Source organism: Bufo gargarizans, chromosome 2, assembly GCF_014858855.1.
Source record: "Bufo gargarizans isolate SCDJY-AF-19 chromosome 2, ASM1485885v1, whole genome shotgun sequence".
NCBI classification, from domain to species: domain Eukaryota; kingdom Metazoa; phylum Chordata; class Amphibia; order Anura; family Bufonidae; genus Bufo; species Bufo gargarizans.
The window spans coordinates 576,269,005-576,289,869 of NC_058081.1; the positions used below are offsets into that span (position 1 = coordinate 576,269,005).

The 20,865-nt window shown below is 48.1% G+C and overlaps 1 protein-coding gene across 3 annotated transcripts in view; it reads right to left on the reverse strand.

Annotated features, from left to right (window-relative positions):
• Positions 1-1,082: 1,082 nt before the first annotated feature.
• The window catches only part of KCNJ5 (potassium inwardly rectifying channel subfamily J member 5), a 66,966-nt gene continuing 47,183 nt past the window's right edge, over positions 1,083-20,865 (reverse strand). The window contains exon 3 of one of the 3 annotated variants that reach the window (XM_044281756.1): positions 1,083-2,610. In XM_044281756.1, coding sequence (XP_044137691.1) covers positions 2,339-2,610 — 272 coding nt within the window. In that variant the 3' untranslated portion in view covers positions 1,083-2,338. The remainder of the gene's footprint in view (positions 2,611-20,865) is intronic. The other 2 variants (XM_044281758.1, XM_044281757.1) reach the window with 2 other exon arrangements.

Here is a 20,865-nt window from a genome sequence, read left to right on the forward strand (position 1 = left end):
ATTTAATCAATCATTCGCATATTGCGATTTTTAAGCTTAGAATTAGAAGTTATAAATTATAACTTCTAATTGCCTTATAACTTAATAATAAGGCAATTTTCCTATTCTTTAATCTTGGAGATCTAGATTTAACACGAATATAGCGCTATATTCTATGTCTTTGTTAATAAAAGATTCAAGATAGCAAAGTATTCTTTATTCTACATCAACGAAGATAGCAAAGTATTCTACATCAACGAAGATAGCAAAGTATTCTACATCAACGAAGATAGCAAAGTATTCTACATCAACGAAGATAGCAAAGTATTCTACATCAGCGAAGATAGCAAAGTATTCTACATCAACGAAGATAGCAAAGTATTCTACATCAGCGAAGATAGCAAAGTATTCTACATCAGCGAAGATAGCAAAGTATTCTACATCAGCGAAGATAGCAAAGTATTCTACATCAGCGAAGATAGCGAAGTATTCTACATCAGCGAAGATAGCGAAGTATTCTACATCAGCGAAGATAGCGAAGTATTCTACATCAGAGAAGATAGCGAAGTATTCTACATCAGAGAAGATAGCGAAGTATTCTACATCAACGAAGATAGCGAAGTATTCTACATCAACGAAGATAGCGAATATTATTGCATTGCAATTTCAGCTTTGGCGATTTTGCTATAGGTGGTATTGGTAGAATTAACTAATAAAACAAATATAGTACTGTATGTCAGAATAGTGCATTATAAAAGTCGGATTCGCAATGTGGTTAATAATAGCAAATATCGCATTGCGATTTCAACTTAGGCGATTTTGATAATGGTGGTATTGGGAGAATTAACGGTCGGATATAACGAATATAGTACTATATCTAAGAATAGTGGATTATAAAAGTTGGATTCGCAACGCGGCCAATAGCAAATATTGCATTGCGATTACAAATTAGCACTGCTAGATTCCATATTCGTTAACTTCGTTAATTCTAGCAAGCTGACCCATTCCATTAGAGACGCTGTACTGTCGGATGTGAGAATCAAGTTGCAATCGCAATGCGATTAATATAACTTGAATTAAATCGCATTGTGATTTCAACTTAGACCTGGTTTACTAAATTACTTTAAATTAGCGAGGATGACGAATATATTAGTCAAAACAAAATATTCTCCATCTTTGCTAATTCAAGAAAGCCAACCATTGTAAACCAGGTACAAGTTAAAATCGTTATGCGATTTATTCAAGTTATATTTTTCGCATTGCGATTGCAACTTGATTCTCACATCCAACAGTACATGGAGGCGTTCCTATGGTGATTGGGGTGCTCCATGCGCATGGGAAGTAAATAGAGGAGACAACAGGCACTGACTTGAGCGGGCAGGGAGCAAGGAATCCTCTCTTAAAAGTACTGCTTTTGGACAAAGCTAGGGTAACCCAAAAAAACAAAAACGAATATTCAAAAAAATAAATATAGCACTATATTTGAAATATTCTCGAATTAGCGAAGTGCCGATAGTCGCTTAAAAATTTCGATATTCGCGCTCAACACTATTCTTGGGTTCATTGCATTCATGGACAGGATACCTATTAAAAGACAATAAAACTTTCACACTTATCTATAATCCTAATGTGTAATTGCTCCACTGATTTACTACTACAACTGTCTGCTTCCTCCTCCACTCATATTGATCATCTTTACATCACTTGTCTCATTTACCTCATTATTCCTAGGTACTTTGGTGTATAAATATGTGAATCTTCAGATACGGTCTTAAAAGATGCCTGATGAAGAAGCCAAAGTAGCCACGAAAGCTTGTAATTGTAGACGAAAACAGGGCCCTTAATTTTTAAATATCATGCTGCACTGATGTGTTATGTGAACACATACTGAGCATCCTGGATACCAGTCCTATCCAGGTCATTCTGCACTAGCAAAGCACAGGAGACACTTTACAATGGGTGAAGGCTTTATTTTTAGATGCTTATTATAACAGTAGTGAAAATGCCCCTCGTATACACATCCCACTATTACTGCACAGTGAAAAATACCTGGACCAGAATACTGGATTTCTGAGTGCTGGTGAGTGAAGCAGAACATAGACTATTCCCCCCTCTGCAAAGGAAATTAAGTCACCACAGGCTGAACGGCGTCACCATGGACCTGACACATGAGACCGCAGGATGTAACCTGCCTTCTGAGACTCAGTAGCAGACCCAAAGTTCCTCTGCCTACTTCATCCCACCCACAAGTCTTCTCCCGCATTTCTATCAGGACAGATTGTCAGGGCCTAGAAATCAAATGATATCACATTGTCTCTAGCTGGAGATATTCAACATCTTGCAACACAAGTCATCTTGTTTAATCTGGTTGTACCCCAATGATGTTCTTCTCTGACCTGGGGGTTCCATTAAGCGTTCCCTGGTTCCCATGTGCTGTGTAGAGTCGATCCCCTCTTTGTAATTCCTCTAGCTCCTTTGCACTACAAGTGGGGGTGGGGGTCTCATAGGTGTCGTGAAAAGTCGTATAATCCACTTCATAAAATCCTTTTTCCAGTGTAAGGACTGGGGTGAACCGATGTCCCCATAAAACCTCTCTATCCACATAGGAGGAGCGTGCTTGGCAAGTCATTCCTACAAGGATAATAAAAAACAAACACATGAAAGGGACAATGCACAAAACCAGCTACATGGATATCGTTGCCACCTACATCTTAAAGGAAATGTGTCACCAAAAGTTTATCTGCCAGTTAAAATCCGATAGTAATACATCAGTTTTTTCTTATTGTTTTTATTTTCTGATTATAGATTTTTTTTTATTCTAAACATTATTATAGGGGCAGCCATCTTGCCTGAGTTGTTCTTAACGGCATTTAGAAAGCATTAAAGAGGACCTATCACCACTCCTGACATACCTATTTGAATAGCTTAATGCATTCCCCATGTAATAATTCTGGAGCATCTATTCTTATGGCTCTATGTTGTGCCGTTCCTTTATTATTTGCACTATAAGTTATGAATGAATTACTAGCAGTCTGCAGTAAGGGCACAGAGGGGAGGTAACCAACCAGATAGAGGTGTGTACCTGCACAGTCTGAAAATGGCAGCACTGATTGGATAGAGTGAGTCTGTGCAGGTACCCCCACCCCCCCAATTGGTTACCTCCCTTCTGTACCCTTACTGCAGACTGCTAGCAATTCATTCATAACTTGTAGTAGAAATAATAAAGGAACGGCACACCATAGAGCCATAAGAATAGATGCTCCAGAATTGTTATTACACGGGGAATGCATGAGGCTATTAAAACAGGAATGTCAGGAGTGGTGAAAGGTCCTCTAAGAAAATTGCTTTATGGCAGCCACATGGGCCATAGACACAATGGTCAGGAGGGGACCTCATTGACTTCTATGGGAGAGTTTCCTGCGCAGAGGCCATTGTACAAGGAAAGAATAGATAAGATTTGTCTTATCTGTACACAGAGGTGTTTTTAAAGACAGGATTATTAGAATGAGCTAAAGGGGTTATCAGAGTTCTGAAATGCCCCTTCTCCCCATATGCCTAGGCCCCTCACATGCAAATGTACTTACCTCGCTCACTGGCACATGCGTCACTTCTCAAGTCCGCACGACCACCACTGCTTCTCCTCCCAGTTAGCGAATAAAAACATCCGGTGACAGGGGGGAGGTTAGGCAGTTGGGATTAGCCAATGGCAGGCCGTGAAGGGAACAAGCCTCCCTAGTGTCACCCGCAATGCTAGGGAGGCTCGTCCTCATCATCGCCTGCCATTGGCTGCCTACACCCTGACACCAGATGTCTTCATCCGCGCACGGGCTTCAGAAGAGACACAGGTGTCGGGGAGTGAGGAAAGTATATGTATATTATATATATATATATATATTTATACACACACACACACACACACACACACATATATATATATATATATATATATATTTTTTTTTTCAACAACAGGTCATTTTCTAATGACACATTCCCTTTAAGAGATTCCAGTGACATTTTAACAACAAGCATCTAGCTTTCTGCCTGTAAACCAGGGGTTAAGCATGCAGGCTGCTGCTCTTGTGCTACTGAACGGCTTGTGTTATTTATTGCCCTGCTTAATGTCCCTTGAAACAGGGAATAAAGTTAGTTTTAAAGCTAACCCCAGCCTCACCGGGGTCAAGTAATGATTTATAGGTTCTTGTGGCAAAACAATGTTATATGAAAATCACTGCAGAACCCATTCTCTGGTTCACGTTAGTATCGAAGTCACAATCATCACCGGAACAATAATGGAAAAGTACCAATGGAGTAATGGAGAAAATTGGCGAGAATTAATCGAGCTATAGACCACAGAGGCAAAGGAACGTCCACCATGTATCAGCCAGAATTAGAGTTGAGCGAACACCTGGATGTTCGGGTTCGAGAAGTTCGGCCGAACATCCCGGAAATGTTCGGGTTCGGGATCCGAACCCGATCCGAACTTCGTCCCGAACCCGAACCCCATTGAAGTCAATGGGGACCCGAACTTTTCGGCACTAAAACGGCTGTAAAACAGCCCAGGAAAGGGCTAGAGGGCTGCAAAAGGCAGCAACATGTAGGTAAATCCCCTGCAAACAAATGTGGATAGGGAAATTAATTAAAATAAAAATTTAATAAATAAAAATTAACCAAAATCAATTGGAGAGAGGTTCCATAGCAGAGAATCTGGCTTCCCGTCACCCACCACTGGAACAGTCCATTCTCAGATATTTAGGCCCCGGCACCCAGGCAGAGGAGAGAGGTCCCGTAACAGACAATCTGGCTTCATGTCAGCAGAGAATCAGTCTTCATGTCATAGCAGAGAATCAGGCTTCACGTCACCCACCACTGTAAGAGTCCATTTTCATAAATTTAGGCCCAGCACCCAGGCAGAGGAGAGAGGTCCCGTAACAGACAATCTGGCTTCATGTCAGCAGAGAATCAGTCTTCATATCATAGCAGAGAATCTGGCTTCCCGTTACCCACCACTGGAACAGTCCATTCTCAGATATTTAGGCCCCGGCACCCAGGCAGAGGAGAGAGGTCCCGTAACAGACAATCTGGCTTCATGTCAGCAGAGAATCAGTCTTCATATCATAGCAGAGAATCAGGCTTCACGTCAGCCACCACTGCAACAGTCCATTGTCATAAATTCAGGCCCAGCACCCAGGCAGAGGAGAGAGGTCCCGTAACAGACAATCTGGCTTCATGTCAGCAGAGAATCAGTCTGCATGTCATAGCAGAGAATGAGGCTTCACGTCACCCACCACTGCAACAGTCCATTTTCATAAATTTAGGCCCAGCACCCAGGCAGAGGAGAGAGGTCCCGTAACAGAGGATCTGGCTTCATGTCACCAGAGAATCAGTCTGCATGTCATAGCAGAGAATCAGGCTTCACGTCACCCACCACTGCAACAGTCCATTTTCATAAATTTAGGCCCAGCACCCAGGCAGAGGAGAGAGGTCCCGTAACAGAGGATCTGGCTTCATGTCACCAGAGAATCAGTCTGCATGTCATAGCAGAGAATCAGGCTTCACGTCAGCCACCACTGCAACAATCCATTGGCATATATTTAGGCCTAGCACACAGGCAGAGGAGAGAGGTCCCGTAACAGACAATCTGGCTTCATGTCAGCAGAGAATCAGTCTTCATATCATAGCAGAGAATCAGGCTTCACGTCAGCCACCAATGCAACAGTCCATTGTCAGATATTTAGGCCCAGCACCCAGGCAGAGGAGAGAGGTCCCGTAACAGAGGATCTGGCTTCATGTCAGCAGAGAATCAGTCTTCATGTCATAGCAGAGAATCAGGCTTCACGTCACCCACCACTGTAAGAGTCCATTTTCATAAATTTAGGCCCAGCACCCAGGCAGAGGAGAGAGGTCCCGTAACAGACAATCTGGCTTCATGTCAGCAGAGAATTAGTCTGCATGTCATAGCAGAGAATCAGGCTTCACGTCAGCCACCACTGCAACAGTCCATTGTCATAAATTCAGGCCCAGCACCCAGGCAGAGGAGAGAGGTCCCGTAACAGACAATCTGGCTTCATGTCAGCAGAGAATCAGTCTGCATGTCATAGCAGAGAATGAGGCTTCACGTCACCCACCACTGCAACAGTCCATTTTCATAAATTTAGGCCCAGCACCCAGGCAGAGGAGAGAGGTCCCGTAACAGAGGATCTGGCTTCATGTCAGCAGAGAATCAGTCTGCATGTCATAGCAGAGAATCAGGCTTCACGTCAGCCACCACTGCAACAGTCCATTGTCATAAATTTAGGCCCAGCACCCAGGCAGAGGAGAGAGGTCCCGTAACAGACAATCTGGCTTCATGTCAGCAGAGAATTAGTCTGCATGTCATAGCAGAGAATCAGGCTTCACGTCAGCCACCACTGCAACAATCCATTGGCATATATTTAGGCCTAGCACACAGGCAGAGGAGAGAGGTCCCGTAACAGACAATCTGGCTTCATGTCAGCAGAGAATCAGTCTTCATATCATAGCAGAGAATCAGGCTTCACGTCAGCCACCAATGCAACAGTCCATTGTCAGATATTTAGGCCCAGCACCCAGGCAGAGGAGAGAGGTCCCGTAACAGACAATCTGGCTTCATGTCAGCAGAGAATCAGTCTGCATGTCATAGCAGAGAATGAGGCTTCACGTCACCCACCACTGCAACAGTCCATTTTCATAAATTTAGGCCCAGCACCCAGGCAGAGGAGAGAGGTCCCGCAACAGAGGATCTGGCTTCATGTCAGCAGAGAATCAGTCTGCATGTCATAGCAGAGAATCAGGCTTCACGTCAGCCACCACTGCAACAGTCCATTGTCATAAATTCAGGCCCAGCACCCAGGCAGAGGAGAGAGGTCCCGTAACAGAGCAATCTGGCTTCATGTCACCAGAGAATCAGTCTGCATGTCATAGCAGAGAATGAGGCTTCACGTCAGCCACCACTGCAACAATCCATTGGCATATATTTAGGCCTAGCACACAGGCAGAGGAGAGGTTCATTCAACTTTGGGTAGCCTTGCAATATAATGGTAAAATGAAAATAAAAATAGGATTGAATGAGGAAGTGCCCTGGAGTCCAATAATATATGGTTATGGGGAGGTAGTTAATGTCTAATCTGGACAAGGGACGGACAGGTCCTGTGGGATCCATGCCTGGTTCATTTTTATGAACGTCAGCTTGTCCACATTGGCTGTAGACAGGCGGCTGCGTTTGTCTGTAATGACGCCCCCTGCCGTGCTGAATACACGTTCAGACAAAACGCTGGCTGCCGGGCAGGCCAGCACCTCCAAGGCATAAAAGGCTAGCTCTGGCCACGTGGACAATTTAGAGACCCAGAAGTTGAATGGGGCCGAACCATCAGTCAGTACGTGGAGGGGTGTGCACACGTACTGTTCCACCATGTTAGTGAAATGTTGCCTCCTGCTAACACGTTGCGTATCAGGTGGTGGTGCAGTTAGCTGTGGCGTGTTGACAAAAGTTTTCCACATCTCTGCCATGCTAACCCTGCCCTCAGAGGAGCTGGCCGTGACACAGCTGCCTTGGCGACCTCTTGCTCCTCCTCTGCCTTGGCCTTGGGCTTCCACTTGTTCCCCTGTGACATTTGGGAATGCTCTCAGTAGCGCGTCTACCAACGTGCGCTTGTACTCGCGCATCTTCCTATCACGCTCCAGTGCAGGAAGTAAGGTGGGCACATTGTCTTTGTAGCGTGGATCCAGCAGGGTGGCAACCCAGTAGTCCGCACAGGTTAAAATGTGGGCAACTCTGCTGTCGTTGCGCAGGCACTGCAGCATGTAGTCGCTCATGTGTGCCAGGCTGCCCAGGGGTAAGGACAAGCTGTCCTCTGTGGGAGGCGTATCGTCATCGTCCTGCCTTTCCCCCCAGCCACGCACCAGTGATGGACCCGAGCTGCGTTGGGTGCCACCCCGCTGTGACCATGCTTCATCCTCATCCTCCTCCACCTCCTCCTCATCCTCGTCCTCCTCGTCCTCCAGTAGTGGGCCCTGGCTGGCCACATTTGTACCTGGCCTCTGCTGTTGCCAAAAACCTCCCTCTGAGTCACTTCGAAGAGACTGGCCTGAAAGTGCTAAAAATGACCCCTCTTCCTCCTCCTCCTCCTCCTCCTCCTGGGCCACCTCCTCTTCCATCATCGCCCTAAGTGTTTTCTCAAGGAGACATAGAAGTGGTATTGTAACGCTGATAACGGTGTCATCGCCACTGGCCATGTTGGTGGAGTACTCGAAACAGCGCAACAGGGCACACAGGTCTCGCATGGAGGCCCAGTCATTGGTGGTGAAGTGGTGCTGTTCTGTAGTGCGACTGACCCGTGCGTGCTGCAGCTGAAACTCCACTATGGCCTGCTGCTGCTCGCACAGTCTGTCCAGCATGTGCAAGGTGGAGTTCCACCTGGTGGGCACGTCGCATATGAGGCGGTGAGCGGGAAGGCCGAAGTTACGCTGTAGCGCAGACAGGCGAGCAGCGGCAGGATGTGAACGCCGGAAGCGCGAACAGACGGCCCGCACTTTATGCAGCAGCTCTGACATGTCGGGGTAGTTGTGAATGAACTTCTGCACCACCAAATTCAGCACATGCGCCAAGCAAGGGATGTGCGTCAAATTGGCTAGTCCCAGAGCTGCAACGAGATTTCGCCCATTATCACACACCACCAGGCCGGGCTTGAGGCTCACCGGCAGCAACCACTCGTCGGTCTGTTGTTCAATACCCCGCCACAACTCCTGTGCGGTGTGGGGCCTGTCCCCCAAACATATGAGTTTCAGAATGGCCTGCTGACGTTTACCCCGGGCTGTGCTGAAGTTGGTGGTGAAGGTGTGTGGCTGACTGGATGAGCAGGTGGAAGAAGAGGAGGAGGAAGCCGAGAAGGAGGAGGTGGCAACAGGAGGCAAAGAATGTTGCCCTGCGATCCTTGGCGGCGGAAGGACGTGCGCCAAACAGCTCTCCGCCTGGGGCCCAGCTGCCACTACATTTACCCAGTGTGCAGTTAGGGAGATATAGCGTCCCTGGCCGTGCTTACTGGTCCACGTATCTGTGGTTAGGTGGACCTTGCTACAGATGGCGTTGCGCAGTGCACACTTGATTTTATCGGATACTTGGTTGTGCAGGGAAGGCACGGCTCTCTTGGAGAAGTAGTGCCGGCTGGGAACAACATACTGTGGGACAGCAAGCGACATGAGCTGTTTGAAGCTGTCTGTGTCCACCAGCCTAAATGACAGCATTTCATAGGCCAGTAGTTTAGAAATGCTGGCATTCAGGGCCAGGGATCGAGGGTGGCTAGGTGGGAATTTACGCTTTCTATCAAATGTTTGTGAGATGGAGAGCTGAACGCTGGCGTGTGACATGGTTGAGACGCTTGGTGACGGAGGTGGTGGTGGTGGTGTTGGTGGTACATCCCCTGTTTGCTGGGCGGCAGGTGCCAACGTTCCTCCAGAGGCGGAGGAAGAGGCCGAGGCGGCAGCAGCAGAATAGGCCGAGGCGGCAGCAGCAGAAGAGGTAGCAGGGGGAGCCTGAGTGACTTCCTTGGTTTTAAGGTGTTTACTCCACTGCAGTTCATGCTTTGCATGCAGGTGCCTGGTCATGCAGGTTGTGCTCAGGTTCAGAACGTTAATGCCTCGCTTCAGGCTCTGATGGCACAGCGTGCAAACCACTCGGGTCTTGTCGTCAGCACATTGTTTGAAGAAGTGCCATGCCAGGGAACTCCTTGAAGCTGCCTTTGGGGTGCTCGGTCCCAGATGGCGGCGGTCAGTAGCAGGCGGAGTCTCTTGGCGGCGGGTGTTCTGCTTTTGCCCACTGCTCCCTCTTTTGCTACGCTGTTGGCTCGGTCTCACCACTGCCTCTTCCTCCGAACTGTGAAAGTCAGTGGCACGACCTTCATTCCATGTGGGGTCTAGGACCTCATCGTCCCCTGCATCGTCTTCCACCCAGTCTTGATCCCTGACCTCCTGTTCAGTCTGCACACTGCAGAAAGACGCAGCAGTTGGCACCTGTGTTTCGTCATCATCAGAGACATGCTGAGGTGGTATTCCCATGTCCTCATCATCAGGAAACATAAGTGGTTGTGCGTCAGTGCATTCTATGTCTTTCACCGCTGGGGAAGGGCTAGGTGGATGCCCTTGGGAAACCCTGCCAGCGGAGTCTTCAAACAGCATAAGAGACTGCTGCATAACTTGAGGCTGAGACAGTTTCCCTGGTATGCATGGGGGTGATGTGACAGACTGATGGGGTTGGTTTTCAGGCGCCATCTGTGCGCTTTCTGCAGAAGACTGGGTGGGAGATAATGTGAACGTGCTGGATCCACTGTCGGCCACCCAATTGACTAATGCCTGTACCTGCTCAGGCCTTACCATCCTTAGAACGGCATTGGGCCCCACCATATATCGCTGTAAATTCTGGCGGCTACTGGGACCTGAGGTAGTTGGTACACTAGGACGTGTGGATGTGGCAGAACGGCCACGTCCTCTCCCAGCACCAGAGGGTCCACTAACACCACCACGACCATGTCCACGTCCGCGTCCCTTACTAGATGTTTTTCTCATTGTTATGGTTCACCACAACAACAAATATATTATTTGGCCCAATGTATTGTATTCAAATTCAGCGGGATATAAATTTGAGGCCTAGTATTTAGGCGCTGGGTGACCGGTATGGATTTAGTGACAGAATTAGACTTGGAAATGCACAGAAGCGTGTGTGTGAAGTTATTCTGAATGACCCTATGTGCACCTTGAATATTATATACCCTTTTTGGGATAGATTTCAAATAGCTCTGATATAGCAGGAACCACTAAATTATGAAATTGCTAAATTGGGAATTGTATTTCAACCCAGAACAAAAAATGTGCTTTGACGGACACTAAATATCTTGCCCAGCAACAACAGTACAGCGGTAACGAGAGATTTAGCAGGATATAAATTTGAGGCCTAGTATTTAGGCGCTGGGTGACAGGTATGGGTTTAGTGACAGAATTAGACTTGGAAATACACAGTAGCGGGTGTGTGTGAAGTTATTCTGAATGACCCAATGTGCACCTTGAATATTATATACCCTTTTAGGGATAGATTTCAAATAGCTCTGATATAGCAGAAACCACTAAATTATGAAATTGCTAAATTGGGAATTGTACTTCAACCCAGAACAAAAAATGTGCTTTGACGGACACTAAATAACTTTCCCAGCTACAACAGGACAGCGGTAACGAGAGATTTAGCGGGATATAAATTTGAGGCCTAGTATTTAGGCGCTGGGTGACAGGTATGGGTTTAGTGACAGAATTAGACTTGGAAATACACAGTAGCGGGTGTGTGTGAAGTTATTCTGAATGACCCTATGTGCACCTTCAATATGATCTACCCTTTTAGGGATAGATTTCAAATAGCTCTGATATAGCAGAAACCACTAAATTATGAAATTGCTAAATTGGGAATTGTATTTCAACCCAGAACAAAAAATGTGCTTTGACGGACACTAAATAACTTTCCCAGCTACAACAGGACAGCGGTAACGAGAGATTTAGCAGGATATAAATTTGAGGCCTAGTATTTAGGCGCTGGGTGACAGGTATGGGTTTAGTGACAGAATTAGACTTGAAAATACACAGTAGCGGGTGTGTGTGAAGTTATTCTGAATGACCCTATGTGCACCTTCAATATGATCTACCCTTTTAGGGATAGATTTCAAATAGCTCTGATATAGCAGAAACCACTAAATTATGAAATTGCTAAATTGGGAATTGTATTTCAACCCAGAAGAAAAAATGTGCTTTGACGGACACTAAATAACTTTCCCAGCTACAACAGGACAGCGGTAACGAGAGATTTAGCGGGATATAAATTTGAGGCCTAGTATTTAGGCGCTGGGTGACCGGTATGGATTTAGTGACAGAATTAGACTGGGATATGGCCAAAAAATAACCACACTATTGCTGGTTAAATGCACTTGGTGACGGGCGCAGCTTGCCCCTGATGTAGTATATGGCCAAAAAATGAACAGACTATTGCTGGTTAAATGCACTTGGTGTCACAGCTTGACCAACCACACTACTGAGGGTTAAATGCACTTGGTGACGGGCGCAGCTTGCCCCTGATGTAGTATATGGCCAAAAAATAAACAGACTATTGCTGGTTAAATGCACTTGGTGTGACAGCTTCACCCTGATGTAGGCTTTAGCCAGAAAACAACCACACCATTGAGGGTTAAATGCACTTGGTGACAGGCGCAGCTTGCCCCTGATTTTGTATATGGCCAAAAAATGAACAGACTATTGCTGGTTAAATGCACTTGGTGTGACAGCTTCACCCTGATGTAGGCTTTAGCCAAAAAACAACCACACCATTGAGGGTTAAATGCACTTGGTGACAGGCGCAGCTTGCCCCTGATTTTGTATATGGCCAAAAAATGAACAGACTATTGCTGGTTAAATGCACTTGGTGTGACAGCTTCACCCTGATGTAGGCTTTAGCCAAAAAACAACCACACCATTGAGGGTTAAATGCACTTGGTGACAGGCGCAGCTTGCCCCTGATTTTGTATATGGCCAAAAAATGAACAGACTATTGCTGGTTAAATGCACTTGGTGTGACAGCTTCACCCTGATGTAGGCTTTAGCCAAAAAACAACCACACCATTGAGGGTTAAATGCACTTGGTGACAGGCGCAGCTTGCCCCTGATTTTGTATATGGCCAAAAAATGAACAGACTATTGCTGGTTAAATGCACTTGGTATGACAGCTTCACCCTGATGTAGGCTTTAGCCAAAAAACAACCACACCATTGAGGGTTAAATGCACTTGGTCGCAGCTTGTGCTGGCGCACCACAAGACACAAAATGGCCGCCGATCACCCCAGAAAAATGTGACTGACAAACGGTCTGGGCAGCCTAAAAACAGTGAGCAATTGAGGATCAGCAGCTCAATGATCCACAGCTGCAGATCGATCAGTTAATCAAGTCCTTTGGAGGAGTTAATCTGCCTAATCTCGCCCTACTGTCGCAGCCGCAACCTCTCCCTACGCTAATCAGAGCAGAGTGACGGGCGGCGCTATGTGACTCCAGCTTAAATAGAGGCTGGGTCACATGGTGCTCTGGCCAATCACAGCCATGCCAATAGTAGGCATGGCTGTGATGGCCTCTTGGGGCAAGTAGTATGACGCTTGTTGATTGGCTGCTTTGCAGCCTTTCAAAAAGCGCCAAGAAAGCGTCACAAAAGCGCCAAGAAAGCGACGAACACCGAACCCGAACCCGGACTTTTACGAAAATGTCCGGGTTCGGGTCCGTGTCACGGACACCCCAAAATTCGGTACGAACCCGAACTATACAGTTCGAGTTCGCTCATCCCTAGCCAGAATACTGTCAGGATGCAAAAGCAGAACGGTATGAAATATGTAAGAGGCTCTTCACGTCTTGGTTTTGCTTTACATTGAGCGTATGCGTTTCAGTGCGGTAAAAAAAGCATTGAAACATATTGCTTGTTGCACCCATAGACTATAGATGGAAAAACGTGAAACTATTTTTTGAAGGACAGAACAGCGGAGACACCACACTATTCTGTCCTGGAATTTACACTGAAATCAATGAGAGACGGATAGAAACAGAGATTGGGCCACATTTATAGAAACAAAGAATGTGTCGGCAGATAAGAACCATTTGGCCCATCTAGTCTGCCCAATATACTAAATACTATGGATAGCCCCTGGCCCTATCTTATATGAAGGATGAAGGATGGTCTTATGCCTATCCCATGCATGCTTAAACTCCTTCACTGTATTTGCAGCTACCACTTCTGCAGGAAGGCTATTCCATGCATCCACTACTCTCTCAGTAAAGTAAGCTGTTCACCATGTCTGATCCGTCCTGTGGCTATTTCGCCGTACCGCCGCTCCGTCCCCATTGACTATAATGGGGACGGGGGCGGAGCTCCGGCGCAGCACGGCGGTGCACGGTGAAAGGCCGCCGGACTAAAATTACTGCATGTCAGGCTTTTTAGTCCGGCGGCTTTAGCCGTGCACCGCCGTGCTGCGCCGGAGCTCCGCCCCCGTCCCCATTATAGTCAATGCGGACGGAGAAGTGGTCCGGCGGCACGGCGAAATAGCCGCAGGACGGATCCGACATGGTTAACAGCCTGTCGGATCCGTCCTGCCACAAGTGTGAAAGTAGCCTAATACTTCCTGATATTACTTTTAAACCTTTGCCCCTCTAATTTAAAACTATGTCCTCATGTAGCAGTTTTTCTTCTTTTAAATATTCTCTCCTCTTTTATCTTGTTGATTCCCTTTATGTATTTAAACGTTTCTATCATATCCCCTCTGTCTCGTCTTTCTTCCAAGCTATACATGTTAAGGTCCTTGAATATACTCCATTGACTACAACCCTCTGTTGTCTGTCCCTCAGCCACTGCCTAATCCATTCAACAATATGGGAGTCCAAGCCCAATGACTGCAATTTATTGATAAGCCTTCTATGTGGGACAGTATCAAAAGCCTTACTAAAGTCTAGATAAGTGATGTCTACTGCACCTCCACCATCTATTATTTTAGTCACCCAATCAAAAAAATAAATAAATAATCAATAAGATTAGTTTGACATGATCTCCCTAAAGTAAACCCATGCTGTTTTTCATCTTTCAATCTATGGGATTTTAGATGTTCCACAATCCTCTCCTTAAGTATGGTTTCCATTAATTTCTTACTATTGATGTCAGGCTTAGGGCTCTTTCACACTTGCGTTATTGTCTTCCGGCATAGAGTTCCGTCGTCGGGGCTCTATGCCGGAAGAATCCTGATCAGGATTATCCTAATGCATTCTGAATGGAGTGAAATCCGTTCAGGATGCATCAGGATGTCTTCAGTTCCGGAACGGAACGTTTTTTGGCCGGAGAAAATACCGCAGCATGCTGCGCTTTTTGCTCCGGCCAAAAATCCTGAAGACTTGCCGCAAGGCCGAATCCGGAATTAATGCCCATTGAAAGGCATTGATCCGGATCCGGCCTTAAGCTAAACGTCGTTTCGGCTCATTGCCGGATCCGACGTTTAGCTTTTTTTAGAGTGGTTACCATGGCTGCCGGGATGCTAAAGTCCTGGCAGCCATGGTAAAGTGTAGTGGGGAGCGGGGGAGCAGCATACTTACCGTCCGTGAGGCTCCCGGGGCGCTCCAGAGTGACGTCAGGGCGCCCCAAGCGCATGGATCACGTGATCGCATGGCACGTCATCCATGCGCATGGGGCGCTCTGACGTCATTCTGGAGCGCCCCGGGAGCCGCGCGGACTGTAAGTATGCCACTCCCCCGCTCCTACTATGGCAACCAGGACTTTAATAGCGTCCTGGGTGCCATAGTAACACTGAAAGCATTTTGAAGACGGATCCGTCTTCAAATGCTTTCAGTACACTTGCGTTTTTCCGGATCCGGACAACGCAAGTGTGAAAGAGGCCTTACTGGGCTGTAGTTGCCCGATTCCTCCCTACTACCTTTCTTGTGAATGGCACAACATTTGCCAATTTCCAATCTTTTGGGACAACTCCTGTTACCAGTGATTTATCATTTGAATACACGACTTTTGTGGTGTAAAAAATATTGTGCCGTTTCTACATTGGCCTCGCAACTTTCCTGAAAAGTATTCACCGTAAGGGATAATTTACATGATCTCTGTGTAGTCGCTACAGATGCGGCGATACCAAAGAAGTGGGGGAAATTTTAGGGGACTATAACAGGCCATATTTTGCTTCTAAAATACACGGCACTATTCCTTTAGTGTATTGCATTTTAGTGTCAGTGTTATGCTGACATCGACCAGCAGGCTGTGCCAGGGAGGCGCAGCCTGCTGGAGAACGCTCAAGGCAGGCTTGAGGCCTATACTAGTTCCCAGCCTGCTAATACACACACATCGGCACTCCGTGATCTAATTTCTGGGGTGCTGATGGGAGACAGGGGGCGTCCACTCTCCCCGTCACTGTTTACATGCGGGGGGTGCCATTGGAGGCGGCATGTAAGGGGTTAAATAGCCTGGATCAGCACTTCTGCAGGTCGGTGCTGTTAGAGCCGGAGCGCAGCTCTCGTGAGAGCTGAGCCTTAGACCGGGTTACCGCGAAAATGCGGTGGCTAACCCTAAGGCCCCTTGTTGACTACCGTAAAAAGGGGTATGGGTGGTCATTAAGGGGTTAATCGTAATAAAAAGGCCATTAATCATACTGGGGGCACTAAAGGGATTTTTAATCATTGGGAACAATCATACTGGCACTAATCATACTTAGGGCACTATGGGGGCATTTGATGTCCGTAGTGCACTATGTATACTGTGAAGGCACTGCAGGGTTGGGATGTTAAAAAAAAAAAAAAAAAAAAAAAAAACCATGATTAAAAAAATAATAGTTGTTAAAAAAAAAAAAAAAAAGATGCAAAACAGACATTAAAAACATATACAAGGCCAGAAAATAGATGCACATATGGATGCAAAATGGCCATGAAAAACAGAGTGTACCCATTTTGTTTTCTTTCCACTGTCAGTGAATGTACCCTGACAGAGTAAAGTCTAGTGATGGACGAACATCGGCCAGGATCATTAGCAAACGCATGTTCGCGATCAAATGTTCGCAAACCGCACGTTCGCGGAGGGCCCCATTCACTTTAATGGCAGGCGAAACTAAAAAACCTTCAGGTCATATTTGCAGCCAGCAAACACTTACTAGAAGTGCACAAATAGTCCCACAACATGGACAGTGATATACCAGAGGGGGATCGTTGGCAAAAATTCCTACAAAAAGTATGCATTTTAATCAGGGGCCATTATTATGCGTCTTAAAAGGAAACTCTCAAATGTGCCCTGCTGGAGCCTAGAAATTTTTTATTTCATATCGGTTTGATGTATACAAATGTGCAGCATCCACGTTTTTGTATCCTGCAGAGTCCATTAAAAAAATGCATACGTTTACGTATGTTTTTTACAGTGGAACTGTATGGTGAACGGTCGCCACTGTACGGCATCAGTCTGAGGCACCTGTTTTTTTTTGCGGCAACAGGTATATCACACCCGTTGCAATTAGTTAGTCCAATAGAGTTTGCCCCTCTTTATAGATGCAGTATCGCAGCATAACCACACACAACTGCTGCACTATACGAATGTGCAGCATACGGGTAGGCTACCCGACACTGCTAGATTGGAATGTGTATTTCCCTTTAAGCCAGTCAGGCCGGTTACCGGCAATCCTTGTCACAGCCAGCAGAGGGAGCCCCCAGTTCAGTATAAATAGGCTAGGGCCTAGCTCAGGAAGGCAGAAGTTTCTAGACTCAGTGCTGAGAGGGTAGAGTAAGCCCTGTAACCGGATTCCAGATCCGAGGAGAAGGTTCCCCTCCTGAGTCCGTATTCGTAGAAGCAAGAAGGGCATAGTTAAACAGCCTGAAGACCCAGAATAAAACAGAAGGCCAGTCTAATCAGCAAGAGGTACTCAAGGTAACAGAGGAGGTACTTGATAAAGACAGATTCAAGGATACGCCAGAGCTAGGGCATCAGACCTTGGAGAAGAAGTCACATGTTTCAGGATCAGTCAGGAATAGAGTGCAAGCCTCCTGTACTACAAGTCCTGTGTTTAACCCTCTGAAAATCACCTTGCTATTTCCGGCCTGTCTGTAACTTATGCAAACCCACTGTCTTCATATGCAAATCAACTGTCTTCAATGGAACTGCGTTTCCACCCATGTCCATGCATGATTACTACTGAAAGCCAGTAAAGTTCCAGTTTTGGTTGGCTATCACGTGGTTACTCCATTATTCCACATAACATTACACGGCGTGTCACCGTTCAATTGACACTGGCGTCACGAACATTTATGAACTGCCTGTTCCAGTCGCTGCCCAGATTGAAGACGACAGTGAATCCCAGGTTAGTGGGTTGCCCTGCACTACAAAGCCCAGCATACCTAAAGCTACACTACTGACCCCCTGGGACACTGCAAATGCACTATAATAGAATTTAGAAAGTATATTGTAAGTATATCGCACCCCTCTGTGTATCACACCTATCTATAGCACACCTATACCAGTCCTTAAAAGGACTTTTGTGGCCCTATTAGCTAGTGTTTGTTGTCCCTAACTGTCCCTGCTCCAAAATGCAACCTCTCCTTATACTGGCAAAACAAATAATGTAAAATGGCTGCCAGATTGGGTTCTGTTATAGCAATGGCTGGACTGAGGGGGGGCGGAGCCCCCTTTAGGGGAGGCCTCCATGACGGGGGTTTGGTTTAGTGAGCTAGAGGTGAGGGTGGGTCGGATTAGGGTAGTGGGAGGGCTATAAGTAGGGATGGAGGATAGGATAGGTTAGTTTGAGCTGGGGGGTGGAGTTAAGGGGTTAAATAGGGTGAGGGGATGTAGGCAGGATGCAATTTTGGTAGAGAGGAGAAGCTGTAAGCAGAGCTTACCACAGGAATGGAGCAGCTGGAAGCCATGCTGGTGGAGTTGCGGGCGGCGGCGGAGGTGAGGCCCAGCGTGGGCACAGGAGCAGGTCCGGACGATGCTGAGGGGGGTCGGTGGAGGCGCCTGTTCTGCCTCCCCATCCGGCGTTACGGCCGCGGCGGGCCAGGCCGCCGGCACGCCTGTCGCCATCGGCTTCCCCCCCTCCGGCTCAGCGCCGCATTACGAGCCCCTCGCGGGACCCTCCACGTCGGGCGCCGATGGCTCCAGCTTCCTCTAGGCCCCGACGTGGGAGGAATCCTCACGGTAGGAGGAGCCTTGCGGGTGGCCAGTCGCGGCCATCTACGCCATCGATTGAGGACGGCGGGGGAGCGGGACCAGGCACGGAGGCGGCCCCTCGGCGTGGGAGGTCCACTGTTCAGCGCGGGGCTGCTGCAGGGAGGTCTGATGGTGGCAGCAGGCCTCAGGATTTCGGCGATTAAGGAGGCTCCGCCGCCAGGAGCGCGGCGAATCTGCAAGTTAACCCCGGCGTCCCTGGTCCGTGTGGGGCCAAGGGACAGGTGACAGTCAGTCCCAGGAGCTGTTCTGAGGGGTCCTGCTGCTGTGGGCACGCCTGCCCTGCCGGGAGGCAGGGTGGAGAGGAGCGTTACGGCGTCTTGGTTTATCCTGGAGAGGACGACCCTGGTCCTAGAGGGCTCAGGGGACAGCGAGATGGGGACGGCTCGTCGCGGAGGAGTGATCATCTGGAGTCCGGACTTGCGGCTGATGGGAACACAGCACCCAGGTGAGATTTCGTGGGGACCGCTTGCGCAGCTAATGCAGGGTGTGGGGGCCGGGGTGGGGGGTGGCTCCCAGTTAGATTTGAATAGGGGTCTGGGTCAGTTGTTGGGGGGTTTGGCGGGATTGGTGGCGAGTTGGGGTTTGAGTGGGGGGACTCAGTTACAGGCCTGGGGGGTGCACGGTGTGGCTGCAGGTGCTGGGTCGTCGGGGGAGCAGCAGCAGCGGGGGTTGCGGGGCGTGGGGGTGTCGGTGCAGACGTAGGCGGGGACGGATGGGGAGGAGGAGGCTATTCGGGTGGATGATAAAGCGAAAGGGGAGGTTTATGTTTGTTTCGAGGGACCGTTGGGGGCGCATTTGAAGTCTGAGGTGAGGGAGAGGATTTGGAAAGGGGAGTACGTGGAGATTTTCTCCCTGCTCCCACTGGAGCGCTTTAATTTGGATAGGGTGCGGAGGGAGGACGGTAAAAGGGAAGAAGAGGAGAAGCGCTGTTATAGGCCGATACCGCGGACGTTCGCAAACTGGCTGCAGGCGTTCGCGATATTGGCAAGTGTGATTGGGGAGAAGGCACCGGAGGCATGTTCAGGGTTGTTTTGTTATTTGGACGCAATCGGTGAGGCGTATCGGGTGCACGGGGGGGTTGCATGGTTGCGCTATGACGAGCAATTCCGGCAGCGGAAAGCAGTGCGCCCAGAAATGCGGTGGGACCACAAGGACATCGCCTTGTGGTTGAACGGTTACGGCCCCGGTGCGTGTGGTGCAGCCCCTTCGGGGGGACGGGCGGTATGGCGGTTGCCTCTGCGAGGGGACTGTGTTTTGCTTTCAATGAGGGAAACTGTAGGTTCGGCGCTAAATGTAAGTTTAAGCACAAATGTTCAGGTTGCGGAGGGACTCATGGGGCGGCGCAGTGTTTTAAGGGGGGCAGGCAGGGTGGAGCCGGTGGTAGAGGGGGAGATAGTGCTGGTAAAGGGGGTGACGCCAGTGCGGCTGGCAAAGATGCAACCGTAGTTAGATAGGTACCCCAATAGAGATGCCGCGGAATTGTTGGGATTGGGTTTTGCGGAAGGTTTTAGAATTCCGTTTGTGCCAGGTGAGGCGGTGTTTCTTAAGAAGAATTTGCGGTCGGCTAGGGAGCATCATGAGGTGGTGGGGGAAAAGTTGGGGAAAGAAGTGTTGCTCGGCGGATAGCGGGTCCATTTTTGGCACCGCCTGTTAATTTGAGGGTGTCGCCATTGGGGGTTGTTCCCAAGAAGGAGGCGAATAAATTTCGCCTTATACATCATCTGTCGTTTCCGAGGGGCTCCTCGGTCAACGATGGGATTGACCCGGCAGTTTGTTCCGTAGTATACAAGTCATTTGATGCGGCAGTGGGTTGGGTGAGGCGTTTCGGGGCAGGGGCATTGATGGCGAAGACGGACATTGAGGCGGCGTTTCGGTTGTTACAGGTTCATCCGGAGTGTCAGCACTTGTTGGGGTGTTTTTGGGAAGGGGGGTTCTTTGTGGATCGTTGTTTACCCATGGGGTGTTCGCTGTCGTGCGCTTACTTCGAAACGTTCAGCTCGTTTCTGGAGTGGGCGGTTGTGGACTAGTCAGGTTGTGATTCGCTGATTCATTACCTGGATGATTTTTTGTGGAGGTTGTGGAGGAACGCCCGGAGTTGAGGTGGTCAAGTCCGG